Source organism: Micromys minutus (genome assembly GCF_963924665.1).
Source record: "Micromys minutus genome assembly, chromosome: 8".
In the NCBI taxonomy this organism is placed as follows: Eukaryota; Metazoa; Chordata; class Mammalia; order Rodentia; family Muridae; genus Micromys; species Micromys minutus.
In genome coordinates this window covers 24910333-24927920 of record NC_137977.1, presented here as the reverse complement: position 1 = coordinate 24927920, position 17588 = coordinate 24910333, and the positions used below count along the sequence as shown (strand labels likewise).

The 17588-nt window shown below is 44.3% G+C and overlaps 2 protein-coding genes across 2 annotated transcripts in view; both read right to left on the bottom strand.

Annotated features, from left to right (window-relative positions):
• Window positions 1-17588, bottom strand: part of LOC308423365 (uncharacterized protein) — a gene marked incomplete at its 5' end in the record, with an annotated part of 161684 nt that overhangs the window by 109328 nt on the left and 34768 nt on the right. The window lies entirely within an intron of this gene.
• LOC308423700 (protocadherin gamma-A7-like) lies at window positions 3419-16441 on the bottom strand (the record flags this gene model as incomplete). Its single annotated transcript, XM_080920505.1, has 4 exons — window positions 3419-3499; window positions 6410-8644; window positions 15692-15941; window positions 16338-16441. 4 exons carry the CDS (start codon window positions 16439-16441, stop codon window positions 3419-3421), a joined length of 2670 nt encoding a protein of 889 aa, XP_080776631.1.

The window sequence follows — 17588 nt, the reverse complement described above, 5'->3', positions numbered from 1 at the left end:
ATGTATCATCAAGCCCTTTGATCGTCTGATGAATACTGAATTCTTTTAAGTAACTGATTACACAAAATATATTGTATAGAATTACAAGGCGCCATGGGCATAGAGCTGAACCTAAGAGATCTTATTCTGGAAGTCTTTGGGGGGGGGATAATCATAATAAAACCTCCCAACATTATAGAATCAGTAGAATATATCTATTTTGGTGTATTTCTGGCTTTAACGATTATTTCAGTGACTTTTTGTTTTTCTTTTTACAGACAGTGTTTCTCTGTGTAGCCCTGGCTGCCACCTTGGCACACTTTCTGTAGACAAGGCTGGCCTCCAAGTCAGAGATCCACCTGCTTCTGCTTCCCAAGTGAGGAATGAAAGATGAAAGCCACCACACCCCATACCCAGCTCAGTGACTGCGTTAATATTTATAGTATGTTCAAGTTACAACAAGCATTCATCTTATTAAGCATCAGGAAGAAAATTTATGGTGAAATCATATTAAGTTTTAAGGAGAGCTAACACAGCACCTTTTCACACTGTAGGTAAGAACACTAGCTGCCATTCCGAGGTTGGTGTGCTACACCCGCAAGGCATACAAGTGCTCTTACTTTATCTATTCTTTGAAGAATTGTATGGTCACAGCTCAGATTTATTAAATGTGTTTTGTCTGCATGCCTGTCTGTGCACTATGGGCGTCTGATGCCTTTGAAGGCCAGAAGAGGGCACCAGATCCCTTGGAACAGGAGTTACAGACAACTGTAAGCTGTGCTTGCTGGGAATCAAACCTGAGTCCTCTGGAAGTGCAGCCAGTGCTCTTAACTGCCCTCTCTCCAGCCCCCCACAAGCACGCTTTAACCCACTAAAACTTTTCTTATGGACTGAGTCAACATACGAGGCAGGTGCTCTTAGCCACGCCATTAACTTTTCATTATAACCTAAGAACCGTCTATATCTGAAAAGTATGAGTCTCCCGAGAATAAGAAACACTGATAGAAAGTACGACATTATGCTTGCAGGAAACTTACCTGATGGAAGGTTGACTCATTGGAATTACAAAGTGGAAACAAAGCCCCAGCTGAATCTGCAAATAGTAGATCTTGTCCTGATTTCAACTGATCATTACATGTTAGGGAGTTAAACTCTGACTTCCCAGTGGGTGCAGCGCACAGGTTGTAGGAATAAGGCAAAGTCCCCTCACTGTAGTTGGGGGGAACCACCACTTCTGACTGAAAGCAGCCCCATGCCTTCCTGCTGGAGGAGCGTCGCAATCGAAGTGCGATGGCTAGAATCACAGCCAGGAGGAAAAGCACAGAAATCAAGGCCAAGGCCACCACCAAATAGAACTGCAGCTCAGATTGAGGGTCCGGGGGCAGAGGGTCATCGCTGAGGTCTGGCAGCACCTCCTGCAGGCTGTCCGCGAAGATCAGGTGCAGCGTGGCTGTAGCCGAGAGGGGTGGCTGTCCACCATCACGCACAGCGACCAGAAGGCGCTGCCTAGCTGAGTCCCTGTCTCCCAGGGTTCGCGCTGTGCGCACCTCGCCTGTGCGCAGCCCCAGGCTGAAGAGTCCGGGGTCGCTGGCCTGCAACACGTGGTAAGACAGCCAGGCATTGTGTCCTGAGTCTGCGTCCACAGCCACCACCTTGGTGACCAGGTATCCTGGCTCGGCAGCGCGCGGCACCATGTCAAAGAGCGCAGAACCGTCAGGCTCGAGCGCGGGATACAGCACGCGTGGCGCATTGTCGTTGCGGTCGCCCACCAGCACGCGCATGCTTACGTTGGCGCTGAGCGCGGGCGATCCCTGGTCGCGCGCCTGCAGTGTCAGCTGGAAGGAGCGAAGCTGCTCGTGGTCGAAGGCGCGCTGCGCAAACACCACTCCGCTCTGCGCGTTTATGGTCACGTAGGACCACAGCGATTCAGGTTCCAGGTCGCTGGCTATGATGTTATAGGAAATCTGGCCATTGGACCCCAAATCTGGGTCAGAGGCACTGACTTGAGCGATGGAGGCTCCAGGCGGATTGTTTTCCGCAACGTGGACCAGGTATGAAACCTTCGTGAAAACTGGAGCATTATCGTTCACATCGCCTATACGCAAGGTGACACAGGAGCTGGAAGAGAGAGGTGGGTCACCCTTGTCCGTAGCTCTGATGGTAATGTTGTATTCCGGGTTCTTCTCACGATCTAGAACTCCATCTGTCACTAATTTATATGTGTTTCTTGAAGAAGTGAGTATTTTAAACGGAGCACCACCTTCTAATTTACAGATAACTTCTCCATTGCGTCCAGAGTCTTTGTCACGGGTTTTAAGCAGAGCTATGTATGCTCCTGGCTCAGCATCCTCCATTACAAGATCAGGTAGAGATTGGAAGAACACTTCAGGGACATTGTCGTTCTCATCTAGGATTTCTATTTCCACCGTGCATTGTGCAATCATTCCCCCACCATCTTTTGCTTCCAAAACAAGGGAATATTCTTTGACTTCTTCGAAATCCAATGCATCCAGAGTAGTAATTTCTCCGGTATTAGAATCCAGGTTAAACTGGGTAATCTGGCCAGCTTCGCTGAAGGAGAACGTGATCTCGGAGTTGACACCCTCGTCCTGGTCTGTGGCCACCACCCGAAGAACGGTGGTTCCGGGATTCACGTTTTCTGGAAGGCTCACCCTGTATATGTCTTGGCTGAACACTGGTGGGTTATCATTGGCATCGGTCACTAGGACCTGTATCTGTGCAGTGCTGTTGAGGGGTGGATGCCCAAAGTCCAAAGCAGTCAGGGTCAAGTGGTAGAATTTCTGCTTTTCCCTGTCTAGAGCTGTCTTTAATACCATTTCAGGGTACTTACTACCGTCTGACTTCTCTTTATTCAGCAGTGAAAAGTGATCATTGGGACTAAGCTGGTAATTCTGCAGAGAATTGGTTCCGATATCTGCATCATAGGCAGATCCCAAGATAAATCGTGTCCCTGGTTTTGAGGACTCACTTATTTGCAATTCAAAGGATGTGTGCGCGAATTTTGGAACGTGGTCATTAATGTCCTCCAGCTCCACACTCACGTGATAAAAGTTCAGTGGATTTTCAGCAACAGCCTCAAATTCCAGAGCACACACCAGCTGCTTCCCGCATATCTGCTCCCTGTCCAGCCTGCTGCTCACTAGCAACTCCCCGCTCTCTGAGCTCACACCGAAGTAAGGCTTCTCAGAACTGATACGTAGCTTTCGCGTTGGTAACTCCTGGACACTGAAGCCCAGGTCCTTGGCGAGGTTCCCCACTACCGAGCCGGTGGGCATTTCCTCGGGGATCTTGTAACGGATCTGCTCAGAGAGCGCGGAGCAGAACAAAGGCAGCAGGAAGGGAAGGAGCATTGGCCGCCTCTGTCTCAGGCGCCCCTCAGCAGCGCCCTCCCGCATCCTTCTTGTCCCCCTTTCTTTGCTCACCAGCCTGGAGACGCCGGGTTACGAAGAATCTCCGTGGTGCGGATATTCCGGACTCCAAATGGATTTTGGTACCAGCTCTAGTCCATGAAATGATTCTTCTTTTGCTCGGAAAGAAGCGGTGTAAAGAAGGCTGGGAAAGGAAGCCTTGGAAAGCGTTCTGCGGCTGCGCGAGAAGAGGTGCTCCAGAAATCTCCAGTCAGGCCAACAGCGGCGCCCAGAGTCCGCACTATGAAACTGCAGCCTCTGCTATTTGAGGTTTGTTTTTTTTTTTAAATCAGCAATTTCCATATATTTAATAACGTTCAGAAGTGCCGTTTATGACAAATTTCTAGAATTATGTCTCTAAATGCACAATAACTGTTGACATAAGCATGTTTTGATCTTTTATACACAAGTAGTGAGCCAAACACGACTGTAACACATTCTCGGCCTAAATAATCTCAGGGAGTAATAACATTGTATTTTTATTGAGCATCAGTATAGTGGGTTACTGCTATTTCTGTTTTATCGTAAATGTTTTATTTAATATTAAGGTTCTTCTTTTTATTCTTTTGTTCTTCCTTCCTTCCTTCCTTTCTTCTTTCTTCATCTTTCTCTCTTTTTTGAAATAGGGTCTATTACACAGTTTGGCTATCCTGGAGGTGTGTAGACCAGGCTGGCCTTGAATCACAGAGATCCACCTGGCTCTGCCTCTCAAGCGCTGGGATTAAAGTTGGGCCCCATCACCTGGAGGAAATGTGTGTTTTTTTTTTTTCCAAAGCCACAATTCATACTCATCATCCAAGTCATTTTATTTTCCAAAAATTCTCTGAGCAATTGCCTAACAGTCATATTATCTGATTCTCACTTCTGCCATCACGGGTAGAGAAAGGATGCAGGCTGAACAGTTAGACCCCCATATCCCAGTACAGTTATTCTCACTGTAAACTATAACACCAACCCTCACATCACCATGGGAATATGATTTGACCTTGCGACACAAAGAGACTAAAGTTTATGGGCTGGTCGCTTCCTTTGCACTTGCTTTATATTTCATGATAGCCCCGGAATTGGAGGAAAACCTCCCCGGAAAGCTGGCTTTCCACAGATCCCTCAGTTTAGTGCCGACTTCTCCTCTTTGTTTAAAAAATGCATTTGAGAAGTGTTGATCAGGGCAGTTTCTTCTCCTTATGTCTAGATATGATACCAGTGTGCCTTCAGCCACAAAATTTAATAGTGCCCTGTTCTTAAGTGACTACACATTGGAACCCTACAGGAGTAAATTATCCTCTATCGCTCCTAAGTGCTCGTTCATTAGCAAACAGCACAAACTAAAGCACTGTCCTGTAACAGACCCTTCTCACTAACACTCAGACAGTCCCAGTAGCCATCACCCCGTCACATTCAAGAGCACTCTGTGAAGGAACCCGGAGGTAGTTCTTCCCCTCCCTCCCAGAAGAATGGATGAATAAACGTGAATGCTGGTCTCGGGGTTGAGAGTATGAGGTGGTTATTTCATAGAGCCTTCTTTCCACTATCGTCCCTCCCCAACCCCGGAGGACACAGACGTTTCAGCTAGAATGTCACCAGAAGAATATATTGGAGTTGTGTGTGAAGACATTCAACTGTCCATTTCTCAAATAGGATTACAACACCTGAAAAGATACTGGGATTTGGAATTGAAAAGGCTGGCCCACAGTTCTTGTTTCTATCTCTTGATTGTTGTTGCCATAACAAGCAAAGCTGCCACACCCACCTTTAATTATTCGACCTCATATTATCTGACACATTGAATCCATTTTGACAGTTAATTTTAGTGTGGTATTAGATACCATGATTGCTTTTTTAAAATATAGATCTTATTGATACTTGACACATTTCATTCTTTTGTTTGAAGTGTGTGTGTGTGTGTGTGTGTGTGTGTGTGTGTGTGTGTAGGCCAGTGGTAAATAACTGGCACTGTTCTGCAAAAGCCATCCACCTTATCTTTTTGAGTCAGGGTCTCTCACTGGCGCTTGGGGTTTTACCAGTTAAACTAGGCTGACCAGACTCATCCCAGAAACCTGTGTATCTCTACCCCCCCAGCGCTAGGATGAAAAATGCACCACCACACCTGCATTTTTTCATGAGTATTGAGAATTGAATTCAGGTATTCACACTTGTGTCGGGTACATTTAATCCTTGAAGTATATATCTAATAGTCTATGAATATCCAACTTTAGTAGAGACTATTCTTTACATAGTTGAGCAACTAATGCTTTTAAAGCCCACTAAGATAAATTAAATAGAAGCAAAACAGAGAAAGGCTTCAGATTGAAAAGTCATTAAGACCCTTTTATAGATTTGAATTCTAAGGAGAACCCCAGGAGGGTGGGTAAGGGATGCTTCACTCTTAATGAAGGGAAAGACTCAACAGTTCATTTTCCTTTAGGGGATATATGAGTTAAGAAAAATGAAGTGGAAACTAAGTAAACAGAACAAAATCATCTTAGCTTATCTCTTTACATTCTTAGAAAATTTAATTAAACCACACTGCTTAATTGAAAGATATCACAACCCATGTGCTTCTTGCTGAAGTATGACTACTGAAGTAAGGTGGTAAACTTTTCTCCACCATTTAAAAGTTTTTAAATCTCTATTTTTCAAGTTCTCATTTTTTGCAAAAGGATAGAGACATTTCATAAAAAATACAATTCTTGTGGAAATTAAGATAAAGGCAGAGGGGTCTTTGGATATGGTTCATGGATAAATTGGTGGACTTGAAAGTGTGAGAGTCACTGTCTGGATTCCAACATCCCTGTAAGTACCAAGTATGTGTAGTGATCCACCTGTGATCCCAGAGCACAAGAGATGGAGACGGGCATCTTGGAGCAAGCTGACTAGCCACATTAGTCAAACCAACCAGCTCTGGGTTTAAATAAGAGACCCTCCCAAAACAACAGAAGAGACCTGGCATTATGAGAGCACACATACACAGGCACACAGAAAAAGTGAAGAGATGAACTCACCTCGGTACTTGGGGGTTCACCCTTACATTCTTGAAAATCTATGGATGTTAACAAAGAATCACTTTTCTCACAGCTGTCTTGGCTGATAAGTGTATCCACGTAGTTGGGCTGAGGGAAGATAATATGGCTCTTCCGAGAGTCTGCAGTGAGTGAAACCTCATGGGAATATGTTTGTAGGAAAGCCTGGACCCCATCCAAACCTACAAAGTGTGAGGCAGGCACATCTTCCAGCCCACCACCTGAAGCTTGCAGCATGTGTGATTTGTGCCAACGCCACAGTCTGAGAGCCAATAACACCGTGACAAAGACAAGGAAAACACAGGAAACAGTGGCCACGGCCACCACCAGGTAGAGGGTGATATCTGAATCATCAGGTTCACTGGGGGTTCTAATGCTACCTAGGTCTGCTAGGACATCAGGAATGCTGTTGGCCACAGCCACAGTGAGTGTCACAGTGGCTGAGAGTGGGGGTTGGCCATGGTCCTGTACAGCTACGACAAGGTTCTGTTTAAGCACATCTCTGTCCAGAAGGGCCCTTGCTGTGCGCACCTCACCTGTGTGTAGCCCTACTGAGAAAAGCCCTGGCTCACTGGCTTTAAGCAGGCGGTAGGACAGCCAAGCATTTGGTCCTGAGTCTTTGTCCACAGCTACTACCTTGGTCACTAGGTATCCAGGTTCTGCAGAGCGGGGAGCCAGCTCCACCCCTGTAGAACCATCAGTGGGTAGGGTAGGGTACAGGATTTCAGGGGCGTTATCATTCTTGTCCAGCACAAAGAGGTTCAATGACACATTACTGCTGAGAGGTGGGTCCCCACTGTCACGAGCAGTCACTTGAAGTTGTAGATCCCGAAACTGCTCATAGTCGAAGGATCCAAGTGCATATAGGACACCAGTGTCAGAGTTGATGGAGATATAGGAGGACACTGGTACCCCATGGATGGTGTCTTCTGCTAAAGCATAAGTGATTTGGGCATTCTTGTCACTGTCAGGGTCTTGTGCAGTCACAGAGAAGATGGAGGCACCTCTAGGATTGTTCTCAGGGACGTAGATGGAGTAAGAGGAATCGGAAAAGGTGGGTGGGTTGTCGTTGGTGTCTGATACGTGAATGGACATGTAAGTTTCGGTGGACAGGGGAGGGATTCCACCATCTGTGGCCTTCAGTGTGATGTTGTACATAGATATCTTCTCCCGGTCCAGGTTTTGTGCTGTGATCAGCCTGTAATAATTATCAATTGATCGCTCTAACTTAAAAGGCAGGCTTTCTGGCAAAGAGCAGGTCACCTCACCATTTTCCCCCGAATCTTTGTCTTGGAGGTAGAAGAGAGCGATCACTGTCCCGGGGGGCGTGTCTTCAGGGACTGGGCTGTTCACAGATGTGACAGTTACTTCCGGGACATTGTCATTCACATCTAGAACTGTGATCAGTACCTTTGCCTTGGTCAGACTACCAGCCCCATCTTGAGCCTGAACTTCCAGTTCATAGAAGCTGGATTCTTCATAATCCAGACCTTTTAAAGTCGACAGTTCTCCCGTCAGGGAGCTCAGATGGAATATTTGTAGAAGTTCTGGAGTTATTTTCCAGAAGGAATATGTCACTTCCCCATAGACCCCCTCATCTAAGTCGATAGCATTTACTGTGAGAAGTCTTGTGCCCACTGGCACGTTCTCAGGAACTGTCGCTTGATAGCGGGGCAGAGAGAAGACTGGCGTGTGATCATTCACATCCACCACTGTCACGCGGATGCTGGCGGTGCCAGATCGGAGTGGATCCCCGCCATCATAGGCTGTGAGGACTAGATGGTGGAGCCCCTCTTCCTCCCGATCAAGAGCCTTCTCCAGCACCAGTTCTGGGTACTTAGTTCCACCATCTCCACTTTGCACAACCAGGGAGAAGTGGTGATTGGGGCTGAGCTCATATCTCTGGAGGGAGTTCTTGCCCACGTCTGAATCTGTAGCTTCCTTTAGTGGAAACCGCACCCCAGGAGCTGCATTCTCCATAATTTTTATGTTTATTTCTTCTGTTAAGAATCTGGGAGCGTGGTCATTAACATCCATTATTTCCACCTCTATAGGGTAAAGATTCATTTTGTCTTCTATCAAGATGTTAAAGCTTACGAGACACCGCGGGCTCTGAGCGCACAGCTCCTCCCGGTCTAACCTGCCCGCGGTGACCAAGCTGCCGCTCCGCGGGTTCAGAGAGAAAAGCTGGGTCTTACCTTTGGTGATGATGCGGACTCCGCGCTCCGCCAGGTCCCGAGGCTGCAGTCCCAGATCCTTGGTGACATTTCCCACAAAAGATCCCTTGTCTGTCTCTTCAGACACAGAGTAGAGAATCTGTCCAGCCCAGGTTTCCCACCGGGTCCCCAGGAGAAGGGAGAGTAGCACAAATCCTTTGTAGTCCGAGCCCCAGCCCCTCTGCCCAGGCGCCATTGCTGTCCTGCGGATGTTGCTCACGCCCTGAGAGGTCTAGGAATGTGCTTTAGAACCCAGTTGTGTCCGCCAGGACCCCAGTGTGCGGAAGGGAAGCCGGAAATCCAGCCATTCGGCTTGAGTTTGATGCTGCTTGGAGGAGGGCTTGCTTGTCTCAGTCCGTCCTTTGTGCTGTAAACTCGGTGGTTCCGTCTGAGCTCTGGCACCACCATCTCATGGTTGGTGAACAGCGGCACGCAGAGTCCTTACTAAGTTACTGCACTATCTTGAAGCAAAATAAACCGATTTTTATAGAAAAACGTTTAATTCTTCAAAATGTCTGTTTGCTTAAATTTCTTCATCCCAGACACCACGGATATACTTTAAAGATACATTTTAAGGTATTGACTCGTTGATAAATCCAAATACGTTTTACAAATATCTTTCAGGAAACAATGTTGACATTACGTTTTTGAGCACAAATCCACATTTTAATTAGAGAAAATTAAGCCTCTATTTAATTTTTTTAAATTAAATTCTATTTATTTAAATAACACGTAAACGTTATTTAAATCTCTATTGTAAAACTATACTGTAAAAATATCCCTATGTAATATTTGAACTCTCTGTAACATTTTCTGTCGACGAATCATTTATTTGGTGTTGTTTATTGTATTTCTTATAAAATGTAGGTATTTACACGATCACTGCTAGCTTATTCTTACGTTTGACAGCTGTCACCACGATAGCGTTTGTTTGAGCAGCAGATGATAAAACAGCCAGGTGGTCTTGTAGATTTGTTTCCATGAAGCTTCTTCCATGAAGATTCAAAATCCAATACATGGTCAAACTCACTTACAACTTAGCTTGGTATTAATTATTTGTATGGTAAGTTGATTAAAAAATGTCCGCTAGCTCACGATTTTCATGCTTTTAATAGTTCATAGGTGATATAGGTTTTCTCTAGTAAATGTTTCATTTGTTCAAATTATAGGGTCACTGGAAACTCATGTGAAAGACTAAAACTAGACATATACACACAAAACCAAAAACCAGTTAGCTAGCTTTGGCAATGCTGATGTATATTCAAGATGTAGTTTAAAAATCACTCAAAATTGATGGTATATGAAAATAGCATATTCTCTCAGAGCTTATAAAACAAATAATCATATTTGTGCAGGTGACTATTTAATTCACATGACTAATACATAGGATATAGGATGTTTAAAATTAACATTAAAATAAAATCAAAGAATCATATCAACACTGCTCAAACAAATCGGATTTGAAAGCTTGCGGTTGGAAATAAACACTTTCATAATAGCTATAGAAGTATAAATGGCCCAGTATTGCCTTTGGAAAATGGCTATTACTCATATCTTAGTTTTTAAAAGCATAAACTAGTTAGGCATGGTGGTAGTCTAGCATTTGGGAGGTGGAGGCAGGAGGACCACAAGTTTAAGTCCAGCCCTGGCCACATAGGGAGTTCTAGATTACACCGTGCTACACAACAAGGTCTCCTCTAAAAAATTAATTTAATAGTTTTGTTTTCTTTTCTCCTTGCCTTCTTTTCTTGTCCATTTTCTTTTCTCTTTTTTCCTTCTCTCCTCCCCTTTCCTCCTTCCCTTTTTCTTCTTCCTTTCTTCCTTCTTCTCTTCTTTCCTTCCTTCCTTTGTTGTGCTGGTGTTTGAACCAAGGGCTTCAGGTATACAAGGCAAGCTCATTATCGATTTTGTATTGCTGAAGACTGACTCGGGGTTTTGTGCATCGTTGGCAAAAACTGTACCACAGAGCTGGATTTTCAGCCTCTTAATTTATTATTACTGTCAACATCAGGTTACAAAGGAGAGACTCATATGTTTATATCATGTATTCTAAATTAGGTTTTTATTACATGAGCACATCAAATGCAGCGTGTAAATAGCCCATTTTATTGTCAGATTATGGCATCTTCTGAGGATTGGGAAAAATCCAATTGTTTAACAACTCAGCAAATGATCAAATCTTCATGACTTTATTAATCCCTTGGGTATCAATTCTATTCCTTCCCCCCTTTGAGGCACTTCTCACTACGTAGCAAGGTTGGCTTCAGACTCATGATTCTCTTGCTTCAGTCTTCTGGGTTCTGCAGTTAAGATGTGCGCCTCCCAGATAAGGGAGAGCCAGAGCTCAGCTACCATCCAGGCCTACATCCAGGGCTTTGAGTTGGCCCATCCCCAAATAATTATCACCTGCAAACAGTTGGGATATGCGAAAGGGTTGGTCCTGCTTATCTAAAGCTTCAGGATCTCCATGACACAGGGCAACAGCAGGATAATGGGGAGGTCCTAGTGGGTACTCAATGTCGATGGTGTCACAGAAGATCTTAAACCAGACCGATGATGCACTGCAGTGAACATTTGCAAGTGAAAATGTGTGGATGGAGGGATGCACTGTGGGACACACTGTGGCACAGGACAGATACCATGCTGAGACGTTTTCCATGCTTTTGTTTGCTTGTGTTTCAGGGGGAGGGTTGCAAGGGGGAAAGGGTGAATATGAGGGGACAGAGAGATGAGCAGAACTGGGGTGCATGATGTGAAACCCACAAAGAATCAACAGAAAGTTTCGAAAACGATGTGCACCACCACATCTACCTAACCACCGTCAGCTTGCTTTTGAGGAAAGCCAGTTATAGACTCTCTTGTGTCATTAGGAGTCCCTTTCTTGTTACTCCTCTGACAATTAAAGATTTTACCATTTTCTGTTTGGTAATCCATAATATTGTTTGTATCTTCGGTCATGAAGAATAAAACCAATCCCTTGAAACGATAATCCTCATTTTCTTCAAATACTTAAGAGACAGAGTTCCAATGTATTAGAGAGTTCCTATATGACAGAAACTTATTGTTTTTAAATGCTAAATTATGTAAATTTTCACTTGAATCCCATTAAGCCTCCTGTTCACCAGTCATTCTGTATTTTTAGAGCTATTTCCTGTAAGTGGTTTTATAGTAAAACTCATTGTCATCATTGAATGCTATCAAGTATCAAATGCACATATGCCATTGTAATCCATTAAACATTACAATTATAATAATGGTGATGTTACCAAACCTTAGTTCATTATATTATTTCATTGTTAAAAAACAGATATCACAAACTTGTTTTATTTCATCTTCCCAGAATTGTGTGAGATAGATAAGGCAAGATGTACAAATTTTAGTGTTGTTGGAAGACCATAGAGCTTCTCACTGGCTCAAGCGAATGACAATTCGTTCTCAGCATATTATTCAGGTTTTTTAAAGTAAAGATTTTAATAAAAGTGTAGGCAGTTCCCTTCCATGGGCATCAGTGATTTTTACGATTAAATTCATTAAGAAGTAAAAAGGACTGTTTTACTTCTATCATTGGGATGAAGTTCAGTTCATTTGTGACCCCTGACCGAAGCAAGAACCACAAAGGGCATTTCAATGGACACTTGAACGTGTAGAAGGTTATGCATTTTTCTTCTTCCAAAGAACCGAGACAAATGCGTAATACTGAATTTGTGTCCTTGTGAAAGTTTGACACTATAAAGAATGGCCGATCGGCGAAGCAACCCAGCTTTAAGTGTCATCTATCCTGAACATGTACAGCAGAGAAGATAACGGCAGAGTGGTCCATTGGACATTTACCCCAGCAAGCAGTTTATCATCAAGCCAAGATTAGACAGAGTTCACAAAAAGATTCTGGGATAAAAACCTAACTCTCACAAAGTAGGCCAGGAAAAAGGCAGATATGAGAAGGAAAAAAAAATCAAGATTTGGAAGTAAAGAAAATGTGCACATAACTTTCATTAAGAACTGGGAGGACAGTTGGTAGAGTACTTTCCCAGCATGCACAGACTCCTAGGTGTGACTCTCAGCACCACCATTTTGGAAGACACCTGCAATTATTATGTAATATTGAGGGAAATGGAAAACTAAAATCTTAATTGTGCACAGTAAAGGTTTTACATTCATGTTTTGCTGCTTAGAATAGAAATTTCCTAGCTCTCCTAGAATAGAATAAAAATCTCTTGGAAATAAGATGTACAAAATCAAAGGTATGGAAAAAAGCAACCCAGGGATCTACTGATAAAAAGGAAAACCCCAGAATATATGGGTTTCATTGAGTTTTCATTGGTGTGACAAAAACATCTTAGACAAATCGTTTTGAAAAGGAGGAAAGTTTGTTCTGATTCACTGGTTCAGAGGATCTGTTTGTGGTACCCTGCTTCTGTTGCCGGCATGTGGCAATGTGTTTGTACATCACAAGATAGGATCCTTACAATATAATACCTTTCCAAACGCTCTCCTCTGATCATCATTTTTCCCCAACACAGTTTCTCTGTGTAGCCCTCCTGGCTGATCTGAACTAGCTCTGTAGATCAGGCTGGCCTCAAACTCTAGGAGATCTTCCTGCCTCTGCCTCCAGAGTGCTGGGGTTAAAGACGTGCACCACCACTGCCCAGCCCCTGATAAATTTTATTGGAAACCAAGCCCTGGATCTCTGGGTGACATTTTATATGCAAACAATGGCAAATATGCTTAATTGCAAAAAAGAAAGTATTTCATCACCTTTTAAAGAGGACATTATAATTTTCTGTTTTTTTTAAAATAAGAACAATAACCTTACCTGATCAACAGAGTCCTCCTCTTTGCAAAAAGTTGAGTCTTCCTGTATCAATAAAGGCTCATTTTTCTCACAGCCCTCCTGACTGATAAGTGTGTGAGCATAGTTGGGCTGGGGAAAGATCAGATGGCTCTTTCTTGAGTCTGCTGTGAGGGAGACCTCATGAGAATAGGTCTGCAGAAAAGCCTGTACCCCATCAATACCAACGAAGTGTGAAGTGGACATATTTGATACACCTTTTCTTGTTGCCTTCAGCAATCTTGACTTATGCCAGTGCCATAGCCTGAGAACCAGCAGCCCCGTAACAAAAGCAAAGAAGATGCACGAAACAGTGGCCACTGCCACCACCAGGTAGATTGTAAGGTTTGAATCATCAGACTTGGGTGGAAGGTCAAGGCTGCTCAAGTCAGCCAAGATGTCAGGAATGTTGCTGGCCACAGCCACAGTAAGTGTGACAGTGGCTGAGAGAGGAGGTTGGCCATGGTCCTGCACAGCCACCACCAGGCTCTGCTTCAGAGCATCTCTGTCCAGCAGGACCCTTGCTGTGCGCACTTCACCTGTGTGCAGTCCCACCGTGAACAGCCCTGGCTCGCTGGCCTTGAGCAGGCGGTAGGACAGCCATGCGTTCTGACCTGAGTCTTTGTCCACTGCCACCACTTTGGTCACTAGATATCCAGGCTCTGCAGAGCGGGGAGCCAGCTCCACACCAGTAGAACCATCAGTGGGGAGGGCAGGGTACAGGATCTCAGGTACATTGTCATTCTGGTCCAGCACAAACAAGTTAAGTGACACGTTGTTGCTAAGTGGGGGTTTCCCTCTGTCACTGGCTGTCACCAGTAGATTCAGTTCTCTAAACTGTTCGTAGTCAAAGGAACACAGTGCATACAGGACACCAGTGTTGGTGTTGATGGAGAGGAAGGAGGACAGAGGTGTACCCTGAAGGGTTTCTTTGGCCAGAGAGTAGATAATTTCTGCATTCTCTTCACTGTCAGGGTCCACAGCATTCAAAGAGAAGATGGAGACGCCCTTAGGGTTATTCTCAGGAACATAGACAGAGTAGGACGAACGGGAGAAAACTGGTGGGTTGTCATTAATGTCAGCCACATCTAAGGAGAGAAATCTTATTGTAGACAGGGGTGGTGTTCCTCTGTCAGTGGCTGTCACGGTGATGTTATATGAAGATACCTGTTCCCGATCCAGTTCAGTATTAGTCACTAACCGAAAATAATTGTCAAGTGATTCTTCCAGTTTAAATGGGAGACTTTCTGACACGGAGCATTTGACCAGGCCATTCTGTCCAGAGTCTTTGTCATAGACTTGAAAAAGAGCGATTACGGTCCCCGGGGGCGCATTTTCAGCAATCGCTCTGCTACCAGATGTAACAACCACTTCCGGTGCATTGTCGTTCATGTCCAAGATGGTTATTAAGACTTTTGCTCGGTCTTGAAGACTCGACTGATCTCTGGCTTCAACATCCAGCTCATAAAATCTTGAATCCTCATAGTCTAGAGTTTCAGAAGTGGAAATTTCCCCAGTTAAAGGATCCAAGCAGAAAATCTGCGAGACTTCTTCTGTGATTCTCACAAAGGAATATGTTATTTCTGCATGGACTCCTTCATCCTGGTCAGTGGCGTTAACTGTTAACACTCGTGTGCCCACTGGCAAATTTTCAGGAACACTCACACGATAGATAGGCTGAGTGAATACTGGAGCATTGTCGTTCACATCTACGACAGTTACGAGAATCCGTGCCATGCCTGTTCGGACAGGGTCACCACCATCCAAGGCAACAAGGACCAAATGGTGACCTGCTTCCTCTTCCCTGTCCAGGCTGTGCTCCAACACCAGTTCCGGGTATTTGGGCCCATGGTCTTGGCTTTGCACACGTACTGAGAAGTGACTACTACCGCTGAGCTTGAAGCCCTGAATGGAGTTCACTCCCACATCCGGGTCATAGACACCCATTAGTAGAAAATGAGACGATGGAGCTGCATTTTCAGAAATCTTCAATTCCATTTCCTCCTTTAAGAATCTGGGCGCATTGTCATTAATGTCCACTATTTCTACTTCCACAGGATAAAGATTTAGTTTATCTTCTACAAGGATGTTAAAGCTCACGACACATGGCGTGCTCTGGGCGCACAGCTCCTCCCGGTCTATCCTGCCCGCGGTGACCAGGCTGCCGCTTCGCTGGTTTAGGGAGAAAAGCTGCGACCTACCTCTGGAGACGATGCGGACCCCGCGCTCCGCCAGCTCGCGGGGCTGCAGCCCCAGGTCTTTGGCGATGCTGCCCACGAAGGAGCCTTTCTCCAGTTCCTCGGGAATAGAGTAGCGGATCTGCCCAGCTTCGGAGCCCCACAACCACCACAGGAGATTGAAAAGCAGGAGCAACTCGCAGCAGGGCGGGCGCCTCTGCAGAGCCGCCATGACTGTCTCCTTAAAGACTTCCCAGCAATTGCTGGTAGGAAGAACAGCCCCAGCCCACTTGCTAATCCACAGAGTTAGAGGTCAAGGTCCTTAAACGGTCAGAGACTGGTTGAAAACCATTCCAGGTTAGAATTTTTGCATAGCTTTGGTATCTTATCAGGACACAACCCTGCTCCCACCGATATTCTTGCTCCGGTTAGGGAACAGCGACACTTAGAGTCTTAACTTCATACTGCACCCGTTTTGTGAAACTGGTAGAGGATTTTGTTTCTGTCAAATTTGCAGTTATGACATTTATTTTTCTCTCAGAGAGTGAATGAAACAAGAATAATATGTTCGCTTTCAAATGGTCTTAAATATTCTCTGAAAAATTCTCACTCGTTTTTGTGGAAATATCTCTTAGAATCTTGCAGAACAGGAATAGTATCACGTTCTTCAGGAACTCTTGAATTCTCACCTGCATTTGCCCATTTCAGCAATGTCTCCGATAGTCACAAACACATTCTGAATGACTCTACTCCAGTGTGAGTAAGCAAAAGACTTGCCATTTTTACATGTCATCATCGGTTACCATTAACATTTAAAGGATGGTTGTAACATAGGCTACATTTATGTGCGCTTTTTAACAACCTTAAAGGGAGTGAAAATGCATACAATACATACACCTTTTTTTATTGTAAAGTCAATACTTTTATTCAAGGCATTCCATGTGTGATTCCTCCACTCTCACCAAGCTCACCTAAATTTAAGATTTCTGAAAACATCCCTTTCTCAAAGATGATTAATCCAGTTATGAAGTCAGCCACAATTCTTTTCTCTTTCCTTGAATTAAAGACACATAATCACCAGGACTAAAAATTCTCCACCAGAGGATTTCTGACTTCTCCTTAGAAACCATTTTAAGGCAGAGCTGCCTCTCATGTGCTGACACTCCACATCTAGTATGAACAAACTCAGATTATACTTATTGCTGCCACTTTCAGAATATTAATCTGTATGTAGAATATACCAGTGCTACACTGAAACAAACACCCATTCACAGTTACCTTCAACTCAGACCTTATGTTGGAGACAAGTCTCACCATCCATGCCATTGTCCCATCATCGCCCTATGTTGTTTTGTGGGCCGTCTTCCTTTTTGTATCAAAACTCATACTGAGCAATGCATTCTGGGTTGCAAAAGAGGGCTTATTATTGCACTTATCTTCCTTAACTGCATAAGACATTTTAAATACATTTATCTATTGCGTTGTGCACAGGATATTTTGATTGCACTCAAAGTAAGTGGATTATCTAATTTTATAGAGTTGCGCTAAATTTGGGAAATAATGTCCAGTGTTAGGAATTGTGGTGGTTTCAGTAAGAATGACCCACCATAGGCTCATATATTTGATTTCTTAGGGAGTAGCACTATTTGGAAGGATAAAGAGGTGTGGTATTGTTGTAGTAGGTGTGGTGTTGTTGGAGGAAGTGTGTCACTGGTGGTGAGCTGTGGAATTTCAAAAGCTGAAGCCAGACCCAGAGGATCCAGAGGTAGACTCCTCAGCTACAACTTTAGTGTCTTTTCTGACTGCATGCTGCCATGCTCCCCACCATAATGACAATAGACCAAACCTCTAAAATTGTAAGCAAGCCCCAATTAAATGCTTTTCTTTATAAGAGCTGATATAGTCGTGGTGTCTTTTCACAGCAACAGAACAGTAATCAA